This window comes from Solanum dulcamara, chromosome 5, assembly GCF_947179165.1.
Source record: "Solanum dulcamara chromosome 5, daSolDulc1.2, whole genome shotgun sequence".
Lineage (NCBI taxonomy): Eukaryota > Viridiplantae > Streptophyta > Magnoliopsida > Solanales > Solanaceae > Solanum > Solanum dulcamara.
Window position 1 is genome coordinate 4,915,249 of NC_077241.1, and position 23,287 is coordinate 4,938,535.

The 23,287-nt window shown below is 33.6% G+C and overlaps 3 protein-coding genes and 1 non-coding gene across 5 annotated transcripts; 1 reads left to right on the forward strand and 3 right to left on the reverse strand.

The window, feature by feature from the left end:
- The first annotated feature begins 632 nt into the window (after window positions 1-632).
- On the forward strand, window positions 633-7,344 carry LOC129888846 (chloroplast protein FOR GROWTH AND FERTILITY 2-like). Of its 2 annotated transcripts, XM_055963886.1 has the most exons (3): window positions 633-1,054; window positions 5,958-6,839; window positions 6,943-7,344. In XM_055963886.1, exons 1-2 carry the CDS (start codon window positions 749-751, stop codon window positions 6,798-6,800), a joined length of 1,149 nt encoding a protein of 382 aa, XP_055819861.1. In that variant the 5' UTR covers window positions 633-748; the 3' UTR covers window positions 6,801-6,839; window positions 6,943-7,344. The 2 variants fall into 2 exon arrangements, with proteins under 2 accessions (XP_055819861.1, XP_055819860.1); XM_055963885.1 differs by having other exon boundaries at window positions 5,958-7,344.
- A 564-nt stretch (window positions 7,345-7,908) lies between these two features.
- LOC129888847 (probable CDP-diacylglycerol--inositol 3-phosphatidyltransferase 2) lies at window positions 7,909-12,798 on the reverse strand. The gene is made up of 10 exons (XM_055963887.1): window positions 12,605-12,798; window positions 11,252-11,336; window positions 11,121-11,170; window positions 9,386-9,425; window positions 9,203-9,247; window positions 9,043-9,108; window positions 8,795-8,909; window positions 8,654-8,710; window positions 8,463-8,561; window positions 7,909-8,341 (listed from the first exon to the last, which is right to left on the reverse strand). Exons 1-10 carry the CDS (start codon window positions 12,663-12,665, stop codon window positions 8,288-8,290), a joined length of 672 nt encoding a protein of 223 aa, XP_055819862.1. The 5' UTR covers window positions 12,666-12,798; the 3' UTR covers window positions 7,909-8,287.
- On the reverse strand, window positions 9,646-9,840 carry LOC129890877 (U2 spliceosomal RNA). Its single transcript, XR_008767069.1, has one exon. It is a non-coding gene; the product is annotated as a U2 spliceosomal RNA (small nuclear RNA).
- Window positions 12,799-16,113: 3,315 nt separating the features above from the next.
- Window positions 16,114-22,675, reverse strand: LOC129888849 (uncharacterized). The gene is made up of 4 exons (XM_055963888.1): window positions 22,436-22,675; window positions 19,211-19,326; window positions 17,950-18,164; window positions 16,114-16,563 (listed from the first exon to the last, which is right to left on the reverse strand). Exons 2-4 carry the CDS (start codon window positions 19,298-19,300, stop codon window positions 16,281-16,283), a joined length of 588 nt encoding a protein of 195 aa, XP_055819863.1. The 5' UTR covers window positions 19,301-19,326; window positions 22,436-22,675; the 3' UTR covers window positions 16,114-16,280.
- Between the last annotated feature and the right edge of the window lie 612 nt (window positions 22,676-23,287).

The following is a 23,287-nucleotide window of genomic DNA, read 5'->3' on the forward strand; positions in this document are numbered from 1 at the left end:
CAGTTTGATTTAATTTTATCGTCAATTTATTAATAAGCAAATCAAATTTTATCGATTATTTAAAATGTAAAATCAAATCAAACAAAATTTAAAAAGATATTGACTTTTTTAATCGACTTTTTTTTAAAAAAGAAAAAGTATATTGAATGTTTAAAGTTACACAAGCACTCTGAATATATATATATATTGAAATGATTATCAACCACTGAGACAGAAACATGGCACAAACTCCTACAAAAGATAACAATGAAATTTTTTTAACAGTAGGCGAAAGCATGAGAAAGCAATACGACATGGAAGTAAAAGGCTCAAGAGTCGTAAACTTGTTTCTCCGAAAAAGAAGCATAGACGAAAGCGTCACAAAACAATACCGCATGATGATAGAATATTCATGAGCCGTGAACTTATTTCTCCGAAGAAAAATCAATGACTATATCTACAGAATAAACATCAACTAACTCTATGCCAACAATCCTATATATATATATATATATAGGCTTTTTTTTTGTTTTTTAAGTAAACAAAATCAAATCCAATATTGATAATTTTCTTAAAATATAAAATAATTTCCAACCAAATAAATAAATAAAATATGAATTTAAAAAATTTGAAAAATTGCTATTTATCCTCTTTTATACCAAACTCAAACAAATCCAACCTTCTCTCTCTCTCCTGCAAAATTCTGTATAAACTACATACAGAAAGAAAGGAGAAGATAATTTTGTAGTGAAATCCGCCATTGTTATATATGGAGAAACTCATCTATTCAACAAACTCATTTCCCTCTAAACTATATTCCTCTCATCCTCTCCTTCCAAGTAGAATTCGCCATGTAGATTTTAAGCTTCCTTCACTGTTGCGTATTCAGTCGCGTCGAGTCAACTCGTTATCCATCAAGTGCTTCCATGATTCTTCTTCTTCATCATCATTATCAACCGAAACCGAAAATGGGTATGAGAAAAACCCATTTGCATTTCCGGGTTTTGGATATGGATCCGGGTCGAAAACTCATTTTCTCAAGGAGATTGGTGAAAGGATATCTCAGCAAAACAAGGTAGTAATAAATAATCCTTTGTCTTTCCAAACTGTTTTGACTGTTCTTTTGCATAGATTCAGATTTTTATTTTGTCATTTTGGACTGTTTTTCTTGAGCTTGAGGGGTCTATCGGAGTCGCTCTCTCTGCCTAATGAGGTGGGGTAAGGTCTGTGTACACACTCTAACCTCCCCAGATCATACATTGGATATGTTGTTGTTGTTATTGAATTTGGTGCTAGAAAAATTGCAAACTATAATTTCTATAATTTAAGTCAGAAAATTGAATTTAATAGTCCCATTTAGCTTCTAAAGTCCATAAAATTCCATATTGGGTCATTGATTGATATACATTGGTTCTTCTCATCTGCCTATGCCTCGCTGGATAGAGTTACCTGGTATCCATGTTGGTGGGACCCGAATATCCATTCGCTTAATTCCAGTGCATTTGAAGAAAGTTAACTAGGATAAAGCTTAATTTAATGTCATTGTTTGCTTTTTAATGGGGTTCTAGATTGTTTTCAAGTGAAGAGTTATAGCGCATGACTAGAAATCTCACAATTAGGGTGGCCATTGTTCGGTTAGGGTGGTCTTGTAACCATTATTTTCAACTAACCATCAATGGTGATTTTCTAGCATGTGAAAACATAACTACATATTAACATTAGTTGTGCCTACCGGTTTCGTTTAAGGTGATCCTATTTTTATTAGATTAAAAGAGAAAGGGCCATATGGAACAAAAGAACAACGTTAAACGATCTAATTAGCCGAAACAATTACATTTGAACCTTGTAGAAGGGTCAAATCCATCTCAAAAGTCAAATATATATTGATGCTTTCAGTTCGAATAATTGCATCTATTGCCATATCCAACTCTAATTCTAAAAGACTATGCTATTTTGTGAAAACTAGAAGTATAAGGTGTTGGTCCGCTTTCTGATTAGCAGTGGTTTACTAAAGTTTAAAGTAGAAAGTGACTGGTCTCCTTTGGTTCATAAAAGATTTTTAAATTAGAAAGTGAACCAATCCCGTCGAAGTCTCTGCACCAAGAAGTGGTAATGTGGTCATCTCATGGTCTGAACTTAACATAAATCTCAAGGCGACACATAACTCTCATCTTGATCTGAGCATAGTTATATAATATCTTGAAATAAAATCAACAACAACAACAACATACCCAGTGAAATACCACAAGTGGGGTCTGGGGAGGGTAGGATGTACGCTCCTCCGCATAACCCCCAAATCCTACAACTCTCACCTCCTAACTGGGGCGTCGACATCCCTCCTTTGCACATGCCCAAACCATCTATGTCTCGCTTCTGTCATTTTGTCTGCCACAGAGGCCACTCACACCTTTTCCCGAATAACCTCATTCCTAATCTTATCACTCCTAGTGTGTCCACACATCCATCTCAGCATCCTCATCTCCGCAACATGCATCTTCTGAATATGAGAGTTCTTTACTGGTCAACACTCCACTCCATATAACGTCGGTCTAACCACCACTCTGTAGAACTTACCTTTAAGTTTAGGTGGTACTTTCTTATCACACAGGACTCCTGAGGCAGCCCTCCATTTCATCCACGTTGCCCCAATGCGATGCGTGACATCATCATCAATGTCCCCACTACTCTGGATGATGGATCCAAGATATTTAAAGCTTTTTGTCTTGGGGATAGATTGTGTGGCAAGCCTCACTTTCATGCCCTCTTCATCCATCGCAACACTAAATTTGCACTCTTAAGTATTCTGTTTTGGTCCTGCTCAATTTGAACCCTTTGGACTCCAGAGTTTGCCTTCAAACCTCCAACCTATCATTAACTCTGTCCCGAATCTCATCAGTCAAAACTATGTCGTCCGCAAATAACATACACCATGGAACCTCCTCCTGAATAGACTGTGTCAGCTCATCCATCACTAAGGCAAAAAGAAAAGGACTTTGCACAGATCCTTGATGTAGTCCCATCTCAATAGGAAAATACTCTAAGTCACCTCCCACCATCTTAACCCGAGTCTTAGCTCCAGCATACATGTCCTTTATCGCCCTAATATACACCATCGGGACACCTTTAGCCTCCAGACTCCTCCAGAGAACATCCCTCAGAACTTTGTCATAAGCCTTTTCAAGGTCAATGAACACCATATGGAGATCCCTTTTTTTTTTTCTAAATTTCTCCACCAATCTCTGCATAAGATGGATTGCTTCAGTAGTCGACCGCCCCGGCATGAATCCTAACTGATTCTCTGAGATTGACACTCCTTTCCTCACCCTCATCTCCGTCACTCTCTCCCAAATCTTCAAAGTGTGGTTTAGCAATTTGATACCCCTGTAAGGTTGCAATTAAGCTGCAATTTAAGTGCAAGCCATTCATGGATTTGCCTATCTTTTGCAAGGATATCATATACCCGAGCATCTTTCAATGAGATAAAAAGGAAGATAACTATGATCGCAGTTGAGATGCGATCCGTATGCAAGTCATTCTTGGAGTTCCACTTCTTTTTTGTGGAAAGTATACTTCTGAGCATCTTTGAATTTCAGGAAGAAAACTAAGTTTGCAGTTAAGCTGCAATTTTTGTGTGTTAGGAATGATAACAGAAGGGAAGATAAAATCTTTATAGTTCAGGAATCCTGATGAAATATTTGTAAATGTAGTATTCATGCCTTCAAGTTCATTGGATATTTCATCTTCATCAAAATCTTATGAAGTACTTGAAGAGCTTTCTGGTAGATTTTGCATTTAGACCCGTGGTTTCTGTAACCAGAAAAAACATCATTAGCTGGTCATTTCTTTTTGCTTGACCTTACACAGTTACACAATTTGGATGTACTAACTTTAAAAGGGATTATCTCTCACGTTCAGTGCCAATGGAACACATGCATTACATGATTTTTAATGCACTCTGGTTTCTGGGGCCTTTTGCATCCATGGCTGAATGGTTAAATCGCCCAACTCATAATTGGCGAACCGGAATACTTGAGTTCAACAAAACAAAGTGCTAATTTCTTAGAACATTATTGCTATGTCATACTGTTGACTTGGGTAGAATTCAAAAGGCTGATCAACAATTTTAGGTTCTACTATTTGCTTATGAGGTGTTTCTGTTGCTTGGTTTATGGGGACAGATCATTTGGGTACTTGAAAAGCATAAAATGCACTCATGACAATCTCATGTATGCTGTCAAATGAGTTATTACATTCTTAAACTTTAACAAAGCTCTCGCATCAGTACCGAATGGCAAGTAGGTCAGTGTGCTTTCTACAGGCTTTTGCTTGTTTCCTGCATTTCTGTAATTGCAATTACGGTACAGAAATATTTTGTCTTTCATTTAAAAATTAGTTGACCCACTTAGACTCAATTAAAACGACGGCTGACGAGTTTGCCATCATTTTGCAATACAAATCAAATGAATCTCCTTACAAGGATTGAATTATCTTTGAATGCACTATTTTGAGTTACCCCATGGAAACATTTTCTGATATAGTGTCTATGTACTATAAATAGAAGAAAAATTACATTTTGGACATAATTTTTTGGTTCCTTTTCTTTAACTTTCCACGTATTGATCTCTTGAAGCATTTGATATTAGGAATGCTTTGGCTTTATATCCTTTTGCCAGATTCAATTTGGAAAGTACTGTACAGGTACATCAATTAGCATTAAATTCAATATTGGAGTTATGCTCTTAAATAAAAACAATGAAAATTTTACCTAACTATTCCTCTACTTTATTTGCGTTTACATTCAATCTATGAATTTTTTATCTACTATTTGAAACAGTAAAACACAGATATTCTTTCCAAAGTTGTAGCTTACCGAACGGTAATAACTCAATCTTTACCATTGTTCAAGTAAAACCAATCAAATTATTTGGAAAACAATAGCAAAAAAAGGGAGATACAAAATCAAAAATCACTGCAGAGCATATTTTGCAACTTTACCTCAATATTTAAAATAAATACTTGGAAATACATTCTCTCCATGTGTTAAATTACTAGACCTTAAAGTTGCAACAACAGTGTGAATTTTTTTTGTGATAGAAGAATGTCATTTGAATAGTCTGAGGAAATGGATAGATTTTTTTTTATGATCGGTAATGATCTGTGGAAATGGATATGCAGCACAGCTTTTCAATTTTGTGTCTATTTTTCAACAATGAAAGCAAAGAAGAAAAATAATCTTTGGCAATCAAAAAAGAAGAAAAATAATCTTAAATATCGTAGCATTAAGGATTGAACTGTTACTTATACAAAAGGACGGAGGTGGGGTCTCTTCAACAATTTATTGTATGGTCTTCTTATCTTTATTCTATGGTCTTCTTATCTTATGAACTTTTTGTGAGAATATTTATTGATTTACAAGTAGTTATTCATCTCTATATGGAACTAGTTTATACTCAATAGCCTTCTGTTCAAATAGAAATATACCTTTTTCTCCATTGTTTTCTATATGCTTCACTTGGGCTGAGAGTCTATCAGAAACAACCTCTCTACCTTCACATAAGGCTGCGACACATCACCCTCCCAAGACCCCACCTATGGGATTACACGGAGTATGTTGTTGTTGTTGAAAGTTAACAACACTATGAAACTGAAATACCAATGTCAAGATGATGCCAGTAGTAGAGAGCTTTTAGCATAATCAGCACACACACTTGTCAAACCTGTCGGATAAAACACTAGGAAGTTGAACCTGGGTTTACAGAAAGGTTCACCTTGCTGTGGTTTAAAATCGCAATGTTCAGTATATAGTTTTTCAATGATACCATTTAACTTTATTTATTCAGCTGCATAGCATACATTGATCTTCATAGCACAAGGTAATTGACTACAAAATGTCATTGATGGTCCATGCATTGCAATTTACTTCTACAACACTCGGTTTTTTCCTCAGCTTGTCTTGTGTTTTATATGATTTCATTCAGGTCCTTTCTGCAAGTACCATAGTTCTTCTGTCGGCTGTGTTTGTTGTGCTCATCCATCCGGTCATTGTTTCACCAGCTTTTGCTAGTTTCCAAACGGCAGCTAAGGCTGGAGGGCCGGCTGCAGCAGCACTGGGGAGTCGATTTGTTCGCAATGAACTACTAAGCAGTGCATGGACTGGTTTCTTTGCTGGTTGCCTACACACCCTATCAGGTCCTGACCATCTTGCTGCTTTGGCTCCTTTGTCAATAGGCCGCACAAGGATGGAGAGTGCGGCAGTGGGAGCCCTCTGGGGTTGTGGTCATGATGCTGGGCAGTTGATCTTTGGCCTGTTGTTTCTGCTCTTAAAGGACAGACTCCACATTGAAGTTATTCGTACATGGGGAACAAGAGTAGTAGGGTTCACCCTTCTTGTTATTGGAGCAATGGGAATTAAAGAAGCATCTGAAGTTCATTCCCAGTTTGTTGCCCTGGAAAATGGTGATAGTGAGGTTAGTGTATATGAAAGCATTAATACTCCAGTTATCGGGAAGAAGAAGAAAGTGGGGTTCACAACCTTTGCAACCGGCATTGTCCACGGGCTTCAACCTGATGCGCTGCTGATAATCCTGCCAGCGCTTGCTTTGCCTTCTCGGTTAGCTGGTGCTGCCTTCTTGGGTATGTTCTTGGTTGGAACTGTTATGGCTATGGGTAGCTATACTGTGTTTATAGGCTCATGTAGTCAGGCATTGAAAGATAGAGTTCCTAGAATTACTGAAAAGCTCACTTGGGCCTCTTCCCTTATTGCAATTGGTTTAGGCCTTGCTATAATCATCAGCCAATTTTTTGGTTTTAGCCTATACTAACCGAAATCCGGCGTTTCATTTGTTTATCTTCAATATTAGGTAATGTATTTTTTTTTGAGATTATATTTTTTGATTGAAGATTCATCTTGTAGCATCATTAATGATATCTTCAAGTTGTTCATTTGTTTATCTTCATTATTAGGTGATGGACTGGGAAGCATTCACTATCATTTGATATATCATTCTGTTCCTACTTGCAAGTTTTAATTCATGTTTGTTTGGCAAAGGGAGCGGGCGGGTTGAGCCTTTCATCGTTGAAATTTCAACCCGTGTGTTTCAATTTATTTGTCCTATTTTGGCTTGATATTTGGTGCATTCGCAAATGCGAAGGTCAGTTATCTGGATGGATGATGATTATATTTATAGCAAAGAGGAGTATAAATTGGACATTTTCGAATTTAGGTAAGACCCTAATTTTTACTTTTTTTTTATTGGCAAAGAGGAGTTTGTGGGGAAATTTCTTGTTGGATTGTTTCAGACCCAAATCATTGAGGTAATTATTCCCTAACACCTTTGGGTTAATATAATACTTGATTTTAGTCTGACTTTAAATCGTAGGAACATTGGATCCGAAAGACTTTATTGAGAGATTTTGCCCTAGTCTCCCATTAAGAATTTGTGATTTGAACTAGCTAATTCCGTCTAAATTGAAACTTGATTATGAGATATTGAATCAATAGCTTATGGTTAATCTAAATATATAGTCGTGGATGACTCTGATGATTATCGATAATGATTGATGTTGTGATGGTTGTGATTTGTGAATGGTGGACGGCTAGTAAACTTTCATCTTTCTAAAAATTCTATTTGACAGTTTAATGATTAAGATTCAAACTTAAAAAATATACAAATTTAAAATCTGAATAATTAGGGTTAAACATTTTCATTAAGTACAAACAGATTGTGGCCTACTTAAAAAGAATACAATACAGAGATGTATTGCCCAATGAATTAGAAGTTCATTTTTACATTACTTCACCCCTTTCAATTCAAATTAATTCTAAAGTTATTAAAGAGTAATATAACTTAAGTTGGAGACAACAAGATCAAAACTACAAAATATCAAATAGTAATCATGCACTGAAATCAAAGTTACTGAACCAAGAGGGGACAAAATCCAATGAATAAGCATTGAAATCCCTATGATATGCCAAAGAGTATGTACATTCCAACTAAACAAACCAAAAACAAAAAAATCGACAGCAAAGGCACCGTTAGAATCATATCCAACTTTAGGCACAAAGACGAGAGAGTGATAACACACATGATTAGGTCTTAGGCCATAAGCAGTTGTTAGTCGAAAATCTCAGATCATTTCCTACAGAATGTATGCATCAAAGAACTTTCCAATTCAAGTCATCACCAAAGAAGCTGCTACCTGGAAGGACCACCGAATGTGTGATTATAATGTGGTATAGAGAAAACCAAAATGCACTGTCCAGAAAAGCATTATTGCAGAAGCCTCTTGTTTTACGTCTATATCAGTGCTACTGTTTTTTGTTCATGTCATACAGCACACAAGCATCAGCCGCGGTTTTCATCTGAACCAGAAGATAATTTGTCATATTGATAACAGCATTTTACACAAGGCAAATAAGATATTATTATATGCACAATTCATCTATTGGCGGTCAAAAACTAGCAGAGGTAGCAATTATCTACCTGTATAACATTAACAAATTGTTTGATTGCCCATCCGAACAGAAGAAGAGCAAGTAAGACGAGATAAATCCAACTTGTTGTTGCAGTATTTACAAGAACCTAAATATGAAATGCAGAAACTGTCAATGAGCTTCTTAAACACAGGCAACAAAAATAGAAAGATATAAAAATCATAATAGCTGAGATCTTACATCAATAAGACTTTCAGTATCTTTCCTTGCAAGAAGGAACAATGTAATATAAAGAACCTGGTAAATAAGAAATAAAATCAGATAACAATTGCGTGCACATGAAGAACATCTCGGCTTGCCGGAATTGATAGAGATAGTTACCTCACATGACACACAGCAGTAGCCCATGAACATCCTATTTCCATAATAAAGCCTGAATAGCCAGCTGCTGCTGTCTTTGACATCTTTGTGACTTGTCTTTCCTACTAAGAAGGTACTGCCATAATTTTTCCAGAAAACTATTGGTTGAGAACACATGATAATCAGAAGTCTAAACACATTATAACAGAAAACACAAAGCAGAATCAATCTTTGCCTAAAGGATATGTGCTATTGGACAGTTTAATTACCTATACATTTGCAACCAATGGCTGGAAATATCAAGCGCAAGCAATGACAAGAAAACTAAACCAGGCCTGAAAGCAAGAGGACACGGGAGGAAATAAATCTTAAATATGCCAGAACTTTAACTGTGCAAAAACTGATGCAGACAGGAGTTGATGAAGATACCTATAAACCTGTGAAAGAATAACCAGCAGACAGGCAGTGCTAACCCTGAAAGATCATATGGACCACATAAACAAAAAAAGCAGAATTGAGTCCTAATATGAAAGCAAGGACTCTGCATTAAATGTTCAACCACAAGGGTTTTGGGGTGGGGGTTAGAGTTGAGGGTAAAAAATGTAGCACTACCTATCTGTCACCATGTCCAAAACAGCCCCAAATGTTGAAGCTGAATCCAGAGAGGAAAATTGACAATCAAATATATGGCGGGTCTTACATATGAAATTCAGATATAGTTTTATCAAAGCCAGATAACAAGAATTAAAACTCATAGATGATAGACACTATTATAAACTGTAACTTTTTTCTTTTAATGAAGTTATTAACCTGTATAAAATTTTGGACCACATGTCACCAGTAACCAATAGCTTAAGCTCCAGAAAGATTTAGTGGGGTACGCCAGGCCCATGCTATAGAGCAACACATGGGCGACACGCAAAAGGTCAGTTAGCAAGCTACCTTAACAGACTCTCCCCCTTAAAAATTGAGTTAATATCGTGTGGACAGATTGCCCACAAATCAGATATTAAATTGATAAGAACATATACTACACTTGATCTTACCCAAAAGGCCGAGAAAGCTACACAAATACTTGTCTTTGAAAGAGGTGTGAGTGTGTAATTGTGAAGGAGAAGGGCGGGAGTGAAGTAGATAGAAGTTCCTTAATGCATATTGTAACTGTCCAATAATACCAGCCTTCTGGTACTGTGTTTGGTTACACTTAAAATATGTAAACAGAAAATGTCAAACATGCATGTATGTTCTAAACCAGCAATATATAGCCTCAAATAGATTGTTGATTCCTTAATTTGATCAACTTAATCTAAGGAATATTTTCATCTCCACCTAATTGAGCTTCAAAAAGTGTAGCCGGTTCTAATCTCAAATAAGTGTAGATCTTTTAATAAGCTATTATGGCAACATTATCCTGTGATTTATCTCCCTTGCTGGCAACTTCTTTCCCCTGATCCATATAGCTACTAGTATTAAAAGTGGAGGAGAAAAATCAAAGTTAGGAGGAGAGAAAGCTAGGTTTTTTAGGGGAAGAGAAAATAACATGGAATAGGAGCATAGAAGGGAGAAAAAGTGAAGCAAAATGAAGAGTAATACAGAGGACGGCAATGGGAGTGAAGAGGTGTAGAGCTGATTGTGAAAAAGTGATTGATAACTTGAACAGAATACTAATTGACACAGAAGATTTATCCAACTGACCCATTGAATCTAATGTATCCATCCCTTTTTGTCTACAAGATTCCAGCAGTGTTCTGCTTCATATAAGGGAACATACGAATAGTTGTTTTTTTGGTTAAAAATACATCTCAAATTACATATCCACCCTCCCCAAATAAAGAAGATTATGTGCAGTATTAATAACTGCTCCATTTTTGATAATTTTTTTTCTTACTACTGTTCTTCCAGGCAGAGAGCTGAATGTAGAATAAGGAATAGTCTATTTGCTCAGGATACGACTTGCTTCCATGTGTTCTTCACATATGAGCATACTTCCAGCCAAGATGTTGGTGAGGGTGGGGTTTACCAAATCCAAAACCCCATTTGTCCATTTTATATGACAATATTACTATTTAGTGAGTCAACAATTTTTTCGTTGACTATTCCCTAAATCTCTTGAATATATATATATAAAAGGTATTTAGTAGTACCCTTTATGTAATTTCTGAAAATATAAGATTACTTCCAAAAATTTGTGGAACCTAGTCCAAATTGAGACAGAAATTGGACCTTGTGACTTTAGCATTTTGACTTTCGTAATTTGCAATTATAAACTTAGCAAATCAAGGACTGAGACTACTGCATACCCAGAAGAAATGGTATCGATCAAACATAAGACAAGGAAAACTCTTACCTTGATTGAATTTACGAGCAAACCAACCATCCAAGGCATCACAGACGAAACTGAAAAAAAAAACTCAATTAACCAACAATCCCACTTCCATACACTCCAAAAAAAAAAAATCATAAATAAAGGGAATTCACCTAACAAAATACAGAAGCGAAAATAGCTTTTTGTCCACAAAGCACACAGCAAATGCAACACAATTCATCAAAATTCTCAGGTACCCTGCATCCAACAACATATGTAACAACCAATTCAGCACAGCATATCCATATACCCACTTTAACATCTGAAGAGTTACTTAAGTGGCATTTGTTTGTACAGAGTTCTTCTTGTGAGTTCTACTAAATTTGACAGTAATCTCAAACCAAAAAAATTCAATATTGAATATATACAAAAAAGACTCACGAATTAACTATCAAAACACCTATGAATCTAAGAGGAAGAGAAATATACATATGGTCTGGATCAAGTTGAAAGAAACATAGAAAAATAAAGCAATTCACTACGACCGAATTAAGCAAGGATGTCAAATGAAAAAGGCACAAACAACATAGTGCAAGAACGTTAAAAGAAAATTAAACCCACCCCCCCCCCCCAAAAAAAAAAAAAAGGTGGAAGTTAAATACTTGACATCTATATGGAAAACAGAGATTTGATATTGATAAAAATCCATAAGGATTTTCTTTTTTTTTCCTTCTCAAAAAGGGAAATCCATAACTACATAAGGCATAGCTTGTTACTTGGTTGATAAGACCACCACAAGAGCATCATGAAAAAGAAAAATGAACTAATATTCTAATTTGAGTAGAGCACAAGGACTTGCAGTGCAGCAAAGTATCTCTAATGAGAATCAAACATTAGAGGAATTGAGGTGTAAAAGATGAGGAATTGAGGTGTAAAAGATGAAAATCAAACACTAAAATTTGTATACACGACAATAACTACAACAACATACCCAATATATTCTCACCAGTGGGGTCTAGGGAGTGTAGAGGGTACACAAACCTTTACCTCTATCTCGCGAAAATAGAGGGGTTGTTTTCGAAAGACCCTCAGCTCAAGTAACTCGTAAATAGGTTTGTGTTAGTGTTCCACGCAAAACACTAGCATGTAGCATCACCAAACGACTTTCCTAGTTATATTTTTCCGAATATTACCGATCTCTTTTGAAAAAAAGAGACATGATTCATGATTGCCAGAAAGAGAATTTTTCACAAAATCTAAAAAACTATTACTAACATATATCAAAAATAAGATAAATATTGTCTCCGAAATGAAAAAATCAGCGGAAATTTCAGGGATAAGGGCCAAAATGACGCAACATTGCTTTCAACAAATTTCGATAAACAAAACACAGAACTCCGTTCTGCTTTTCAGTTAATGATTTCGATTCACCAATACATCAAAACCGACGGATACAACACTTCCGAGCTGAAAAGGCGAATATCACACTGAGTGTTCAGAACAGAAATTTCAAAAGAGAAACTCACCGATGATATTCGGAATATAAAGGTAAACATTCAATGGCTTAGGTCTGGATTTTCCGGCCATTTCGAACTACTGTTCTCACCGGAATTCTGATCGGCGGGAACTGGATTGAAAAATAATGCCTTCCGATCTACGCAAAAATTTATAGAAAAAACAGCGAAATATTCTTTTCTCTTTTTAATATTTTAAATACTTTTCATAAGATTGGACTAATTATTTTGGACACTTTAGATCCAAATTGGGCCTTGCCGTCTAAACGGGGCAAAAATACATACCCGACAAATTATAGTCAAGAATGATTTCATTGACCGAGTGTCTTTATTGGAAACAATTTATCTATCTTATTCAAGATAGGAAAAAAAATCATACCTCATCGTCTCCAAATTTTTATTTATGAAATTTCACTGAATATGTTGTTGTTTGTTGTAATAGTTTGTATTCCTTATTTTTCATTATCTGATGTTAACAAGGACCAACTAAATTTTGATTGTTTCTCGCATAGTGTTTGGTTTCTTAAGGTTTGACAATATTCAGATTTTTATCGGAAAAATCTATTTTATAGGTAAAAAACTCTCTAATAAAGGCAATTTCATAACTAGAGCTCAAATAATGGACCTCTAATTAAGAATAAAAGGATATTTACCACTCTGCAATAGTCCTTATTGATATTCGTATTACATTTATTCCAATTTATAAAATATATTTTATTTTTAATTAATATATAAAAAAAATAGATAAAATTTATTTTATTTTATATCCAATTAAAGCATATCACATAAATTAGGACGCAAAACTAATAGAGGTACAATCCTCCGCCCTTTGAATTTAGCATTTAGTGAGTTTGAGACCGTTTGGATTGGCTTTAAGTTGGTCAAAACCAACTTAAAGCCCCTTTTTAACTTTAGGACGTGTTTGCCTAATGTTGACTTTAAGCCAAAAAGTTCTTAAAGTCAGTCAAAAATGAAAAGTTAGGATTCCTAACTTTTTTTTTCTAAAGTGCTTAAAGTCATTTTCTTTGACCATGAAAATTACTTTTATATCCCTTATATTTTAACTAAATTCCCAAACTACCTTTTTTTATTCTTTTAATCCTAAAATTCACATTATAAGCACTTTTATCCAAACACTCAACTGCTTATTTATAAAAATAACTTTCAGCACTTCAAAGTTCTAAAAGCATTTCATACATAAAAGTTACTTCGACAAGTCGAAGGAAATAAAATATGAAAAATAAATACATTTTTCATATTTCTAAGCTAAGATTTAAGTCCATCCAAACGGGCTCTTTATCTCCATTTGAGTATTTCTTTTTCCAAGATATTTTGGTTTCTTCCTTTTGTGTCTATTTACCTCCATTTGAATTTTCAATTGTCTTTTTAAAAAAAATAAAGAGAACATAAAATGTCTTTTTCCGGATATTTTTTCTATTACCTCTCAATTTCTTTGTACTATGGCATTGACTTTTCGATGGATCCCATATTTTTTAACTTGATATTTATATTATATTAAATTAAATTATTATAATTGAATAATTTCAATGGAGTATATAATATGTAATTAATAATTCTGAAATCTCTTTTTAAGTGAATTTACGATCATAAATAGTTAACTTCACAAAATAAATATTTACATCAAATGTATAATACATTATTTGTAACTATATTTATTGCTTGGTTATAATTAAGTAATATTCATTCTCATCACATTAATTTATTTAATTGTAATAAATTAATATGATTTGGTGTAAGCTTTTCACGAGTAAGTTTTTATTTTCATTTGATTTTCAAATACTGAATCTCAATATGCGAGTAAAAATAATTCAGACTCATTATATGATTGTAAAATAAAAAAATACAAATGCACGTAATGATTAAAATTTGAATGATTAAGATTCAGATCTTGAAAATAAATAGACTTAATAACTGAGATCTGAATGATCAAGATTAAGATCTTATACCAAATTATAACTTATCATGATTAAGTAATTTAATAAAGTGAAAATATATATTAATTAATTATTGTTAAGTGATAATTATGTATTTCAAATATATATTATACATTCATTAATTGATATAAACACCCGATACAAATAAGTATTTAGCCAGTATGTGAATATTTCTTATAGCATTTTCTGTTAGCAACTTGAACTTTTCTAAGGTATAGTACCTTCTAAACTTTAACTTAGGAATAAAGTAGTTGTTATTATTAGTATTATACCAATTGTTTACAAACTAATGGACAAAATCTTTCCACAAAGAAAGCAAATATTAAAGAATCAATCTACATCAAATCGAATTTTCTTTTCAAAAGAGTTATGCTACTTTACTATTAATATATTTGAACTTGAAATGAAGTTTAGCAGTTTAGTAGTTTAGTGTTTAGTGTTTAGTATGAATTATGATCTATCATAATTTGAATAGATAGAGTTAACTGATATCTTTTGTTAATGAAATGTGATTAATATCTGTGAGTTAATTAAGGTGCACTCAATAAATTGACCCGAACATCAGAGTTGTCTAAAAAAAATCTTCAAATATTATTCTTTTGATTTTTTAAAAAAAATTATATATGTCCCTGTAGAAACAAAAGAAATTAAAGGTACAATAATGGGGAATATGGAACTTCTTTACTCATTTTTTTTTTTTAGAAAATAGAGGCAATTAGATTATGTATACGAATCCACACCTTTAGCAGGTTGTAAAGGCTTCTATAGAGGCATTTATATATTTTACCTTTTAATATACTCAAAAAAATGATGCAGGAATAAAATTATTTATTCATCCATAAGAGATGACATTGTCAACATCGTGCAATAAAGTAATATTCTTATTAGGAACAAGATGTGTTTAAAAATTGCAAAAGCTAAGACATAATTTGATTAATAAATTGATTAATATAGGCAAATATAATCTATTTTTGTAACAACAAGGACATGATTTGATTAACTTTTTGATGTATTTACGATAAACCATGTTGAATTTAGTTTTGTGAATCAATAAAGGTGAATATAATTAATTATTTATAACAAACAATAAGAACACGATTGACCTCAATTATTAACAAAGAGCACATTTAGATCATTTTGCATAATTCTCGAGGAAATTTAATTATTTTTCATAATTAACTTTTGACACACACAACAAATCATGTTTATCAATTTGGTTAATCAATAAAGATAAATATAACTCATTTTTCGCTATAACGCGTCAATAATTAATGGAGAGCATATTTAAATCACTTTGCATAGTTTAGAAGCAAATTTAACTATTTTCCAATATTAACTTTTTGACATGATGACAATAATCACGTCGATCGATTTGATTAGTCACTAAAAGCGGATATAGCCTCTCTTTTTTTAGGAAGAGCATGACATTAAATTGAGGCATATTTATACCAATTTGCATAATTCTAAGTTCAAAGTTGATCCTTTTCAAGAAATGATATGGAACACAATTCATAGGACAGCTCGATGCATCGCAAATTTATCCTGCATTTCTGCAAGAGGCTACGAAACACAATCCATAATGATAGTATTTTTTTACCTTAATAAATCCACAATGATATTTTATACTTAGAAAAGGCAGGAAATCATGTTTTTTTTACAGTTTGTGGTGAAAGTTCATTTTGCAACAACAGAAATAACAAAGAGAAAGTAGAATAATAGTAGTGTATTCAACTTTAAGCACTGCTCTTGATAATTTCATCATCTGCATAACTTGCTTTCACCTCGCCCTTGGCATCCGTTTCTTGGAAATAATCCTCGCGAGCGTTATCAGCTAACATCAAAGCTACCAGCCAGAAGAGCGCGGAATCAAGAGACAAGAAGGCACCTCCACCTAGAAGACCGGTCTTGGCAGTTGGGCAATCGGTCTGCAAGTTGTGATGAATGTTGCGTGTGATATGAAGTTGCTCGGAGATTGTAGGCCACAACAACAATGCTGCTGCTAAACCAGTTGTGCCCCTTTGAATTAACAGCAGAAAATCACCAAAAAGGACAATAAGGTTCAGAAAATCGAAAAAGTAGATGAATAATGATAAGATTCATATCCCTCACGAAAGGCAGTGAACTCAATCGCATCGTTTATGGTGATGTATCAATTCCAGAAGTAGTCCCCATATAAGTTCAATTACTACAACAACATACCTAGTGTAATCCCACAAGTGATATAAGTTCAATTACTAAAAGGGAAAAATGAGGCAACTAAAAGACAGGATCATCTCCACACTAGGGGGAAAACATGCTATGTCACCAGAAAAAAAACACAAAGACAAATTCCTCCGAGCCTAGTTGTCACCTTCTGGACAAACTGTAGTAAACGAGTACGGTGTTCTGGTACAGCATAATAATCTGAGGGATTTTCTCAACTGCCTTACCACTTAATGCCATATACGCAAACTAAATTTGTTGCCAGACAGACTCGCAAGAACACCTTCAAGCTACCAGCTTTTCATTCCATATGTTTGTTTTGAAAATATCTTACCACGGAAAAGTTCCGGTATCTACCTATGGAATGTTCCGGTCATAATCAACATTTTTCAGTGGAACTGCCTAACAGGAATTTGCCATCCTTAATAAGACTTACTTTCAAATGGCGTTAGATAGCTCATATGCAGTTAAAATCATCCTGCTTAAACCATGTTAAAGAGCTTGTTCTGCATTTTGATTTAGTTGATATCCTGGAGTATTTGCACTCTTTCGCGTGTCTGCGCAAAAAAATCTTTGATACACGAGTAGCTTCCTAGCTGATAAAATGCTTCTAAGTGTGTACTGATAAATATAATTAATAGATGGAATATCTGCTCAAACAAACAGATAGGAAATAGGAAACTATACATAAGAAGCTAATGCTAAAAGTTAACCTCTGTAAAACTATTTCTGAAATGAATTATGCCTCAACAGGTATCAGATAAAAAAAGGTAGCTCGGTGCACTAAGCATCCCGCATTCACAGTTATCAGATATTTCTTTAATTCATCGCTTAATTAGATATTCATCTAATGTCAAGAGCCGCAGTTCCCCAAGCATATTGTACCCTCCCCACAGTTGCATTTTTGTGTCACAATAAATTACTAACCTTATAATTGTTATCATCATCATCATCATCATTATTATTATTTTGTTGTTATTACAAAAAGGAAAAGTATCCGCTATCATTATTGTTCTTATACCTGTCAGATAATATTATTAGTGCTATTACTTGTAGACAACAACAATCAAATGAACATGTGACCCAGAATGATGTGTTTACCAACTTCAGGACAAAAAGGGTAAACAATAAGACATGTAGGGAAAGTTAACTAGGATTAAGAAAAAGGTAAATGAAGATGACGAGTCGAAGAGTACTTACAACGCAATATTTAGGAACACGACGAAACTAGTGTTTCTCAGCAAAGCACCTTGTGGAATTGACTTCCCTTGATACGGATAAAATAAAGACAGGAAACCAGCCACGGAAGATGCAGCAAGAAAAGCAAAAGACAAATAGCCCAAGGCAACAGTAGGATCAGACTTGTATTTACAAATGACAACACCTTTTCCAGATATTGCAGTCCCAGCTGCAGGCTGCAATAAAAATATCCAAAATAAGGGAGGAGAAAGTAACAAAAGAGAGAACACACTTGATCAATATTTTGTGCATCTACTCATCAATGATGCTCAAATATCTCCATTATTCTCAAAAGAATTAAGAAGGAATAGCTCCATTTGTTCCACATAGTATACTATTCATAATCTATAAAGCCATTTAAGTATTACGTTACTTGGAAACTGCCAGAATGCCTGACACATCACATTTAGGAAAAGGGAAAATCAAGAAACTGTTTCATGTTAGTTCTTGAAAAGATTATACAGTCCTATAGGAAAAACACAAAGAGAAGACCTTTACGAACATCATATGTTTCAATTCTAGCTCTTCGAAGTCCGAAGAGGAACATCAGCAACACCAATGAAGTATTGATCACTCTATCCGAAGAGGAACATCAGTAACACCAATGAAGTATTGATCACTCTATCATTCGAATAAGAGTAATTTAAGCCATGAAGAATCAGCACAAATCCTCCCATGATATAATGTAACCTATAATTCTATGGTTATCCCTGTCTACAAGGTATCACAGGGGTAGAGTAAGACTAAGCCTTTTGATCTCAATGCCCAGAAACAAGAAAATTTTAATCACTATCAAAGAAAATTTATTTGCAATGATAACAACGTAAAAAAGAAAGTATGCTCATATCAGGGCAAATCGCATGGAAAAGAAGCAGTCCAATCACTTAAAGTGCTTCTTCATTTTACTTAAAAACAGTTATTCAACACTATCCTGCAACTATGTTGCGCCTTCGCCCACCCCATATATATGGGTGCACTCTGTCTCGTAGACTCAAACTATACATACATATTAGAGAAAACTTTCTATGTAAATACATCACCCAATGCCTTCAAAAACACTTAGAGAAAAGGAGCAAACACACACACACACACACAACAAAAACAAAAGGATCTAGGCAAACCTATCGTACGAAATTCAGACAATTAAAGGATAAGACATAATAAGCAAAAGGGTAAGTAGAGGATTTACAAGAGTTTCCCATATCTGATTTAATCAACTAACCTTCTTGTTTTCGGCAATAACTCCAAATATAAAGGATAAAACACCGAGAGTTGCTATTATCATAGACATCTGCTTCATACCAATAGCCATTGGACCTCCAAACTTTCAGCAACTACCTACATAATTTCAAAATCCCAAATACCCATTTCTTCATCAAAATTCAACAGAAAAATCCCAAATACAACCAAATCAAACAAGTTATCATTTCAACTGTAACAAGAAACAGATTCTAAAGTGCTAATACTAAAAAGAACCGAACTTTGAAAAGATGGGGTTACCTGAATTGTATCCAAGAGTACAACAACAATACACCCAGTGTATCCCACAAGTGAAGTTTGGAGAGGGTAATGTGTACGCAGACCTTGCCCCTACCCTGGGAGTAGGGGTGTTCATGGTTCGGTTTGGGTCGGTTATTGATTAAAACCATAACCAAAACAATTTAATCGGTTATTAAATGTCTAAAACCATAACCAAATCAAGTAAAATAATAACCACGGGTTTGGTTATTGTCGGTTTGGTTCGGTTTGATTCGGTTATTCGGTTTATGACTAGCCGAGATAATTCAAATATTCTCTCTCTACATTCTTCAAATTCTTATGAAGCTCTTTTTTCCTCACGACCCACAGATGTTCAAAACAGAAAAGAAAACAACTTAAACATTCGGAAAAAAAAGAAAACAACTTAAAATCAATTTAAAATTTGAAAAACTCCTTACAAACCTTCTCAAAATTTGACAATCTTATACTTGGGTTTGAGGAGTTGAGGTTGCTCTTGAGCCTTCACTGTTAGTCTATGACTGTGAGTCTGTGACTTTGTGAGAAACCAACGTGAGAGGAACAAAAATGTAAAAGGAAAACAGATACTAGGGTTTTAAAGTTTTAACTTTTACTTTATGTTGTTGTCTGCTGCTCAAGTGCTTAGTGCTTATTAGAAATTTAGGATTTAGAATTGGGCTTGAGAGTTGGGCTAATGGGCTTGGATTGTTGGACTTGGACCGCTGTTTAGTGTTTATTAGAATTTATAATTGGGTTTGAGAGTTGGATTTGGATTGTTGGGTCTTAAAAATAAGTATATTAATATTAAATTAATAATTAAAAGGTATAAAATATCTTTAATTATTTGTGAAAAACTAATATTATACATATAAATAATTATAAATTTTAAGTATATAATTATCGGTTTGGTTCGGTTATTTATTCGGTTATTTTTTTTATAACCATAACCAAACCAAATATTATCGGTTATTCAAATTTAAAACCAAACCAAACCAAACCAAACTGAATGTCGGTTTTTTTATTCGGTTTGGTTAAATTTTCGGTTTGGTTTTGGTTTTAACCAAAACTGTGAACAGCCCTACCTGGGAGGTAGAGAGGTTGTTTCTGATAGAAACTCAGCTCAAGAAAATAACGGGAGTGAAGAAACCAAGGCAAAAGTACTAATCAAGGCAAGACAAAGCAATTTGAAAAAGGAACAATAACTACAATAAAATAATATGATAATCGAAGTACAATAAACAACAAATAGTAACAAAAATCAAAGAGACAAGAAACTACAAGAGTAATACTACGACTACTAGTATTGAAGGATAAGCGAGACACCACTCATGACTTGACTACCTACTGATCTTCTACCCTAATTTGTACTATCCATAAGCTCCAATCTAAGGATAAACATCCGGAAAAGAACTATTTGGATTCTTGAAAGAAAAAGGGTGAAAATATACGTATCAAGCAATGAATATCTTAAGTCAACATTGATGAATTGCATAGTGTTCAGCAACTACCTACAACAACACAACTATGTCTCAGTCCCAAATGAATCCTCATTTCTTCATTTAAGCTTGTATTATATCATTATCATAGTAAATCCAAAATACACATTTTTTCAATCAAAATTTAACAGAAAAAAATCCCAATATACAACCAAATCAAACAAGTTATTATCACTTCAACTATAATAGTAAACAGTGTCTAATACAAAAAAAGAGCCAAACTTTGAAAGATAGGGTTAGCTGAATTGTACCCAAAAGTAGAATAATCAAAAAGATAAACACCCGCAAAAAGACTGTTTAGATTCTGAAAGAAAAAGGGTGAAATTATACACATTCAAATAGTGAATATTTTACTGAATTGCAAAGTGGATAAAGAACAAACCCTTTCAGCAACTACCTACAACAACAACAACAACTACATCTCAGTACCAAACAAGTTTGCGGTCGGCTATATGAATTAAAAATACCATTTTTCATCAAAATTTAGCAGAAAAATCCCCATATACAAACAAATCAAACAAGTTATCACTTCAACTATAGCAAGAAACAGATTATAAAGTGTCGAATACTAAAAAGAGACAAACTTTGATAAGATGGGGTTAACTGAATTGTACCGAAAGTACAATAATAAAAAAGATAAACACCCAGAAAAAGACTGTTTAGATTCTTGAAAAGAAAAAGGGGATAAAATTACACTCATTTAAATAGTGAACATTTTACAGAATAGCAAAAATGGAAAAAGAACATACCCTTTCAGCAACTACCTACAACAACATCAATCAGTCCCAAACAAGTTTGGGGTCGGCTATATGAATCAAAAACACCATTTTTCATCAAAATTTAGCAGAAAAATCCCAATTTACAACCAAATCAAACAAGTTATCACTTCAACTTTAACAAGAAACAGATTATAAAGCATCTAATACTAAAAAGAACCAAATCATATGAATTGTACCCAAAAGTAGAATAATCAAAAAGATAAACACCTAGAAAACGACTGTTTAGATTCTTGAAAAGAAAAAAAGGGTAAAATTATACACATTCAAGTAGTGAGCATTTTACTGAATTGCAAAAGTGGAAAAAGAACATACCCTTTAAGCAACTACCTACAACAACAACAACTACATCTCAGTCCCAAACAAGTTTGGGGATGGCTATATGAATCAAAAACACCATTTTTCATCAAAATTTAGCAGAAAAATCCCAATTTACAATCAAATCAAACAAGTTATCACTTCAACTGTTACAAGAAGCAGATTATAAAGTGTCTAACACTTAAAAGAACCAAACTTTGAAAAGATGGGGTCATCTGAATTGTACCCAAAAGTAGAATAATCAAAAAGATAAACACCTAGAAAAAGACTGTTTAGATTCTTGAAAGTAAAAGGGGGTAAAACCATACACATTCAAATAGTGATCATTTTAATGAATTGCAAACTGGAAAAAGAACATACCCTTTTGGAAGAATGATTGAATAGAGAAGAGAAAGGATAATTCTGCAGATCTGTTGATCTTTTTTTTTGTGTGTGTATATATATATATGGGAAGAGCAGAGTTGTCAACGCTGGAGCTGAGTAAACGTCTAAATGAGGATCTTCAGAAGTATTTATTTGTTTAAGATTCTTTTCCCTTTTTTACAATATTTGTTTTAAGATTCTTATCCATTTTAACATGGATGAACTTTCTCTAGAAAAGTGACTAGTTCCATAGTGATCATTGATGCAATACATCTAGGAATCTAAGGATATTTTAGGTATAGTTTTAAGTTATATATTATATATATAAAAATATATATTATAAATGACCTCAAAAATACAATAACAACATATTAAGTGATGTCCCACAAGTGAGGACTGGAGAGTATATAGTGTACACAGATCTTACCATTATTTCATAGAAATAAAGAGGTTGTTTCCGAAAGACCCTTGGCTCAAAAGTATCACTCCTAAAAATGAAAAAGCAATAGTATATATATAAATCATATCATGTAAATTCTATAATACAAGAATAATACCAATAGCATAAATATTTAAAATTATTCATAAATTACATAAAATATAAGAGAGAGTTGAGGCTGAAGCAAGGCACATCCGTCAATGTGTCTACTTCAGCAAAGGCATTTTTAGAAAAAAAGTAAAAAAAAAAGTGTTTTTTTTTGTTCTATTTTAATTTAATTAGTGTATAAATTTTTAAAATTATGGGACCTACTTTAGCTATACCATTTAATTTTAAATTCATATTCTTTAGTTATAACTTTTCCATAAATATTATTGAATGTCTTTGCCGAGAATAATTTTAAAAATATT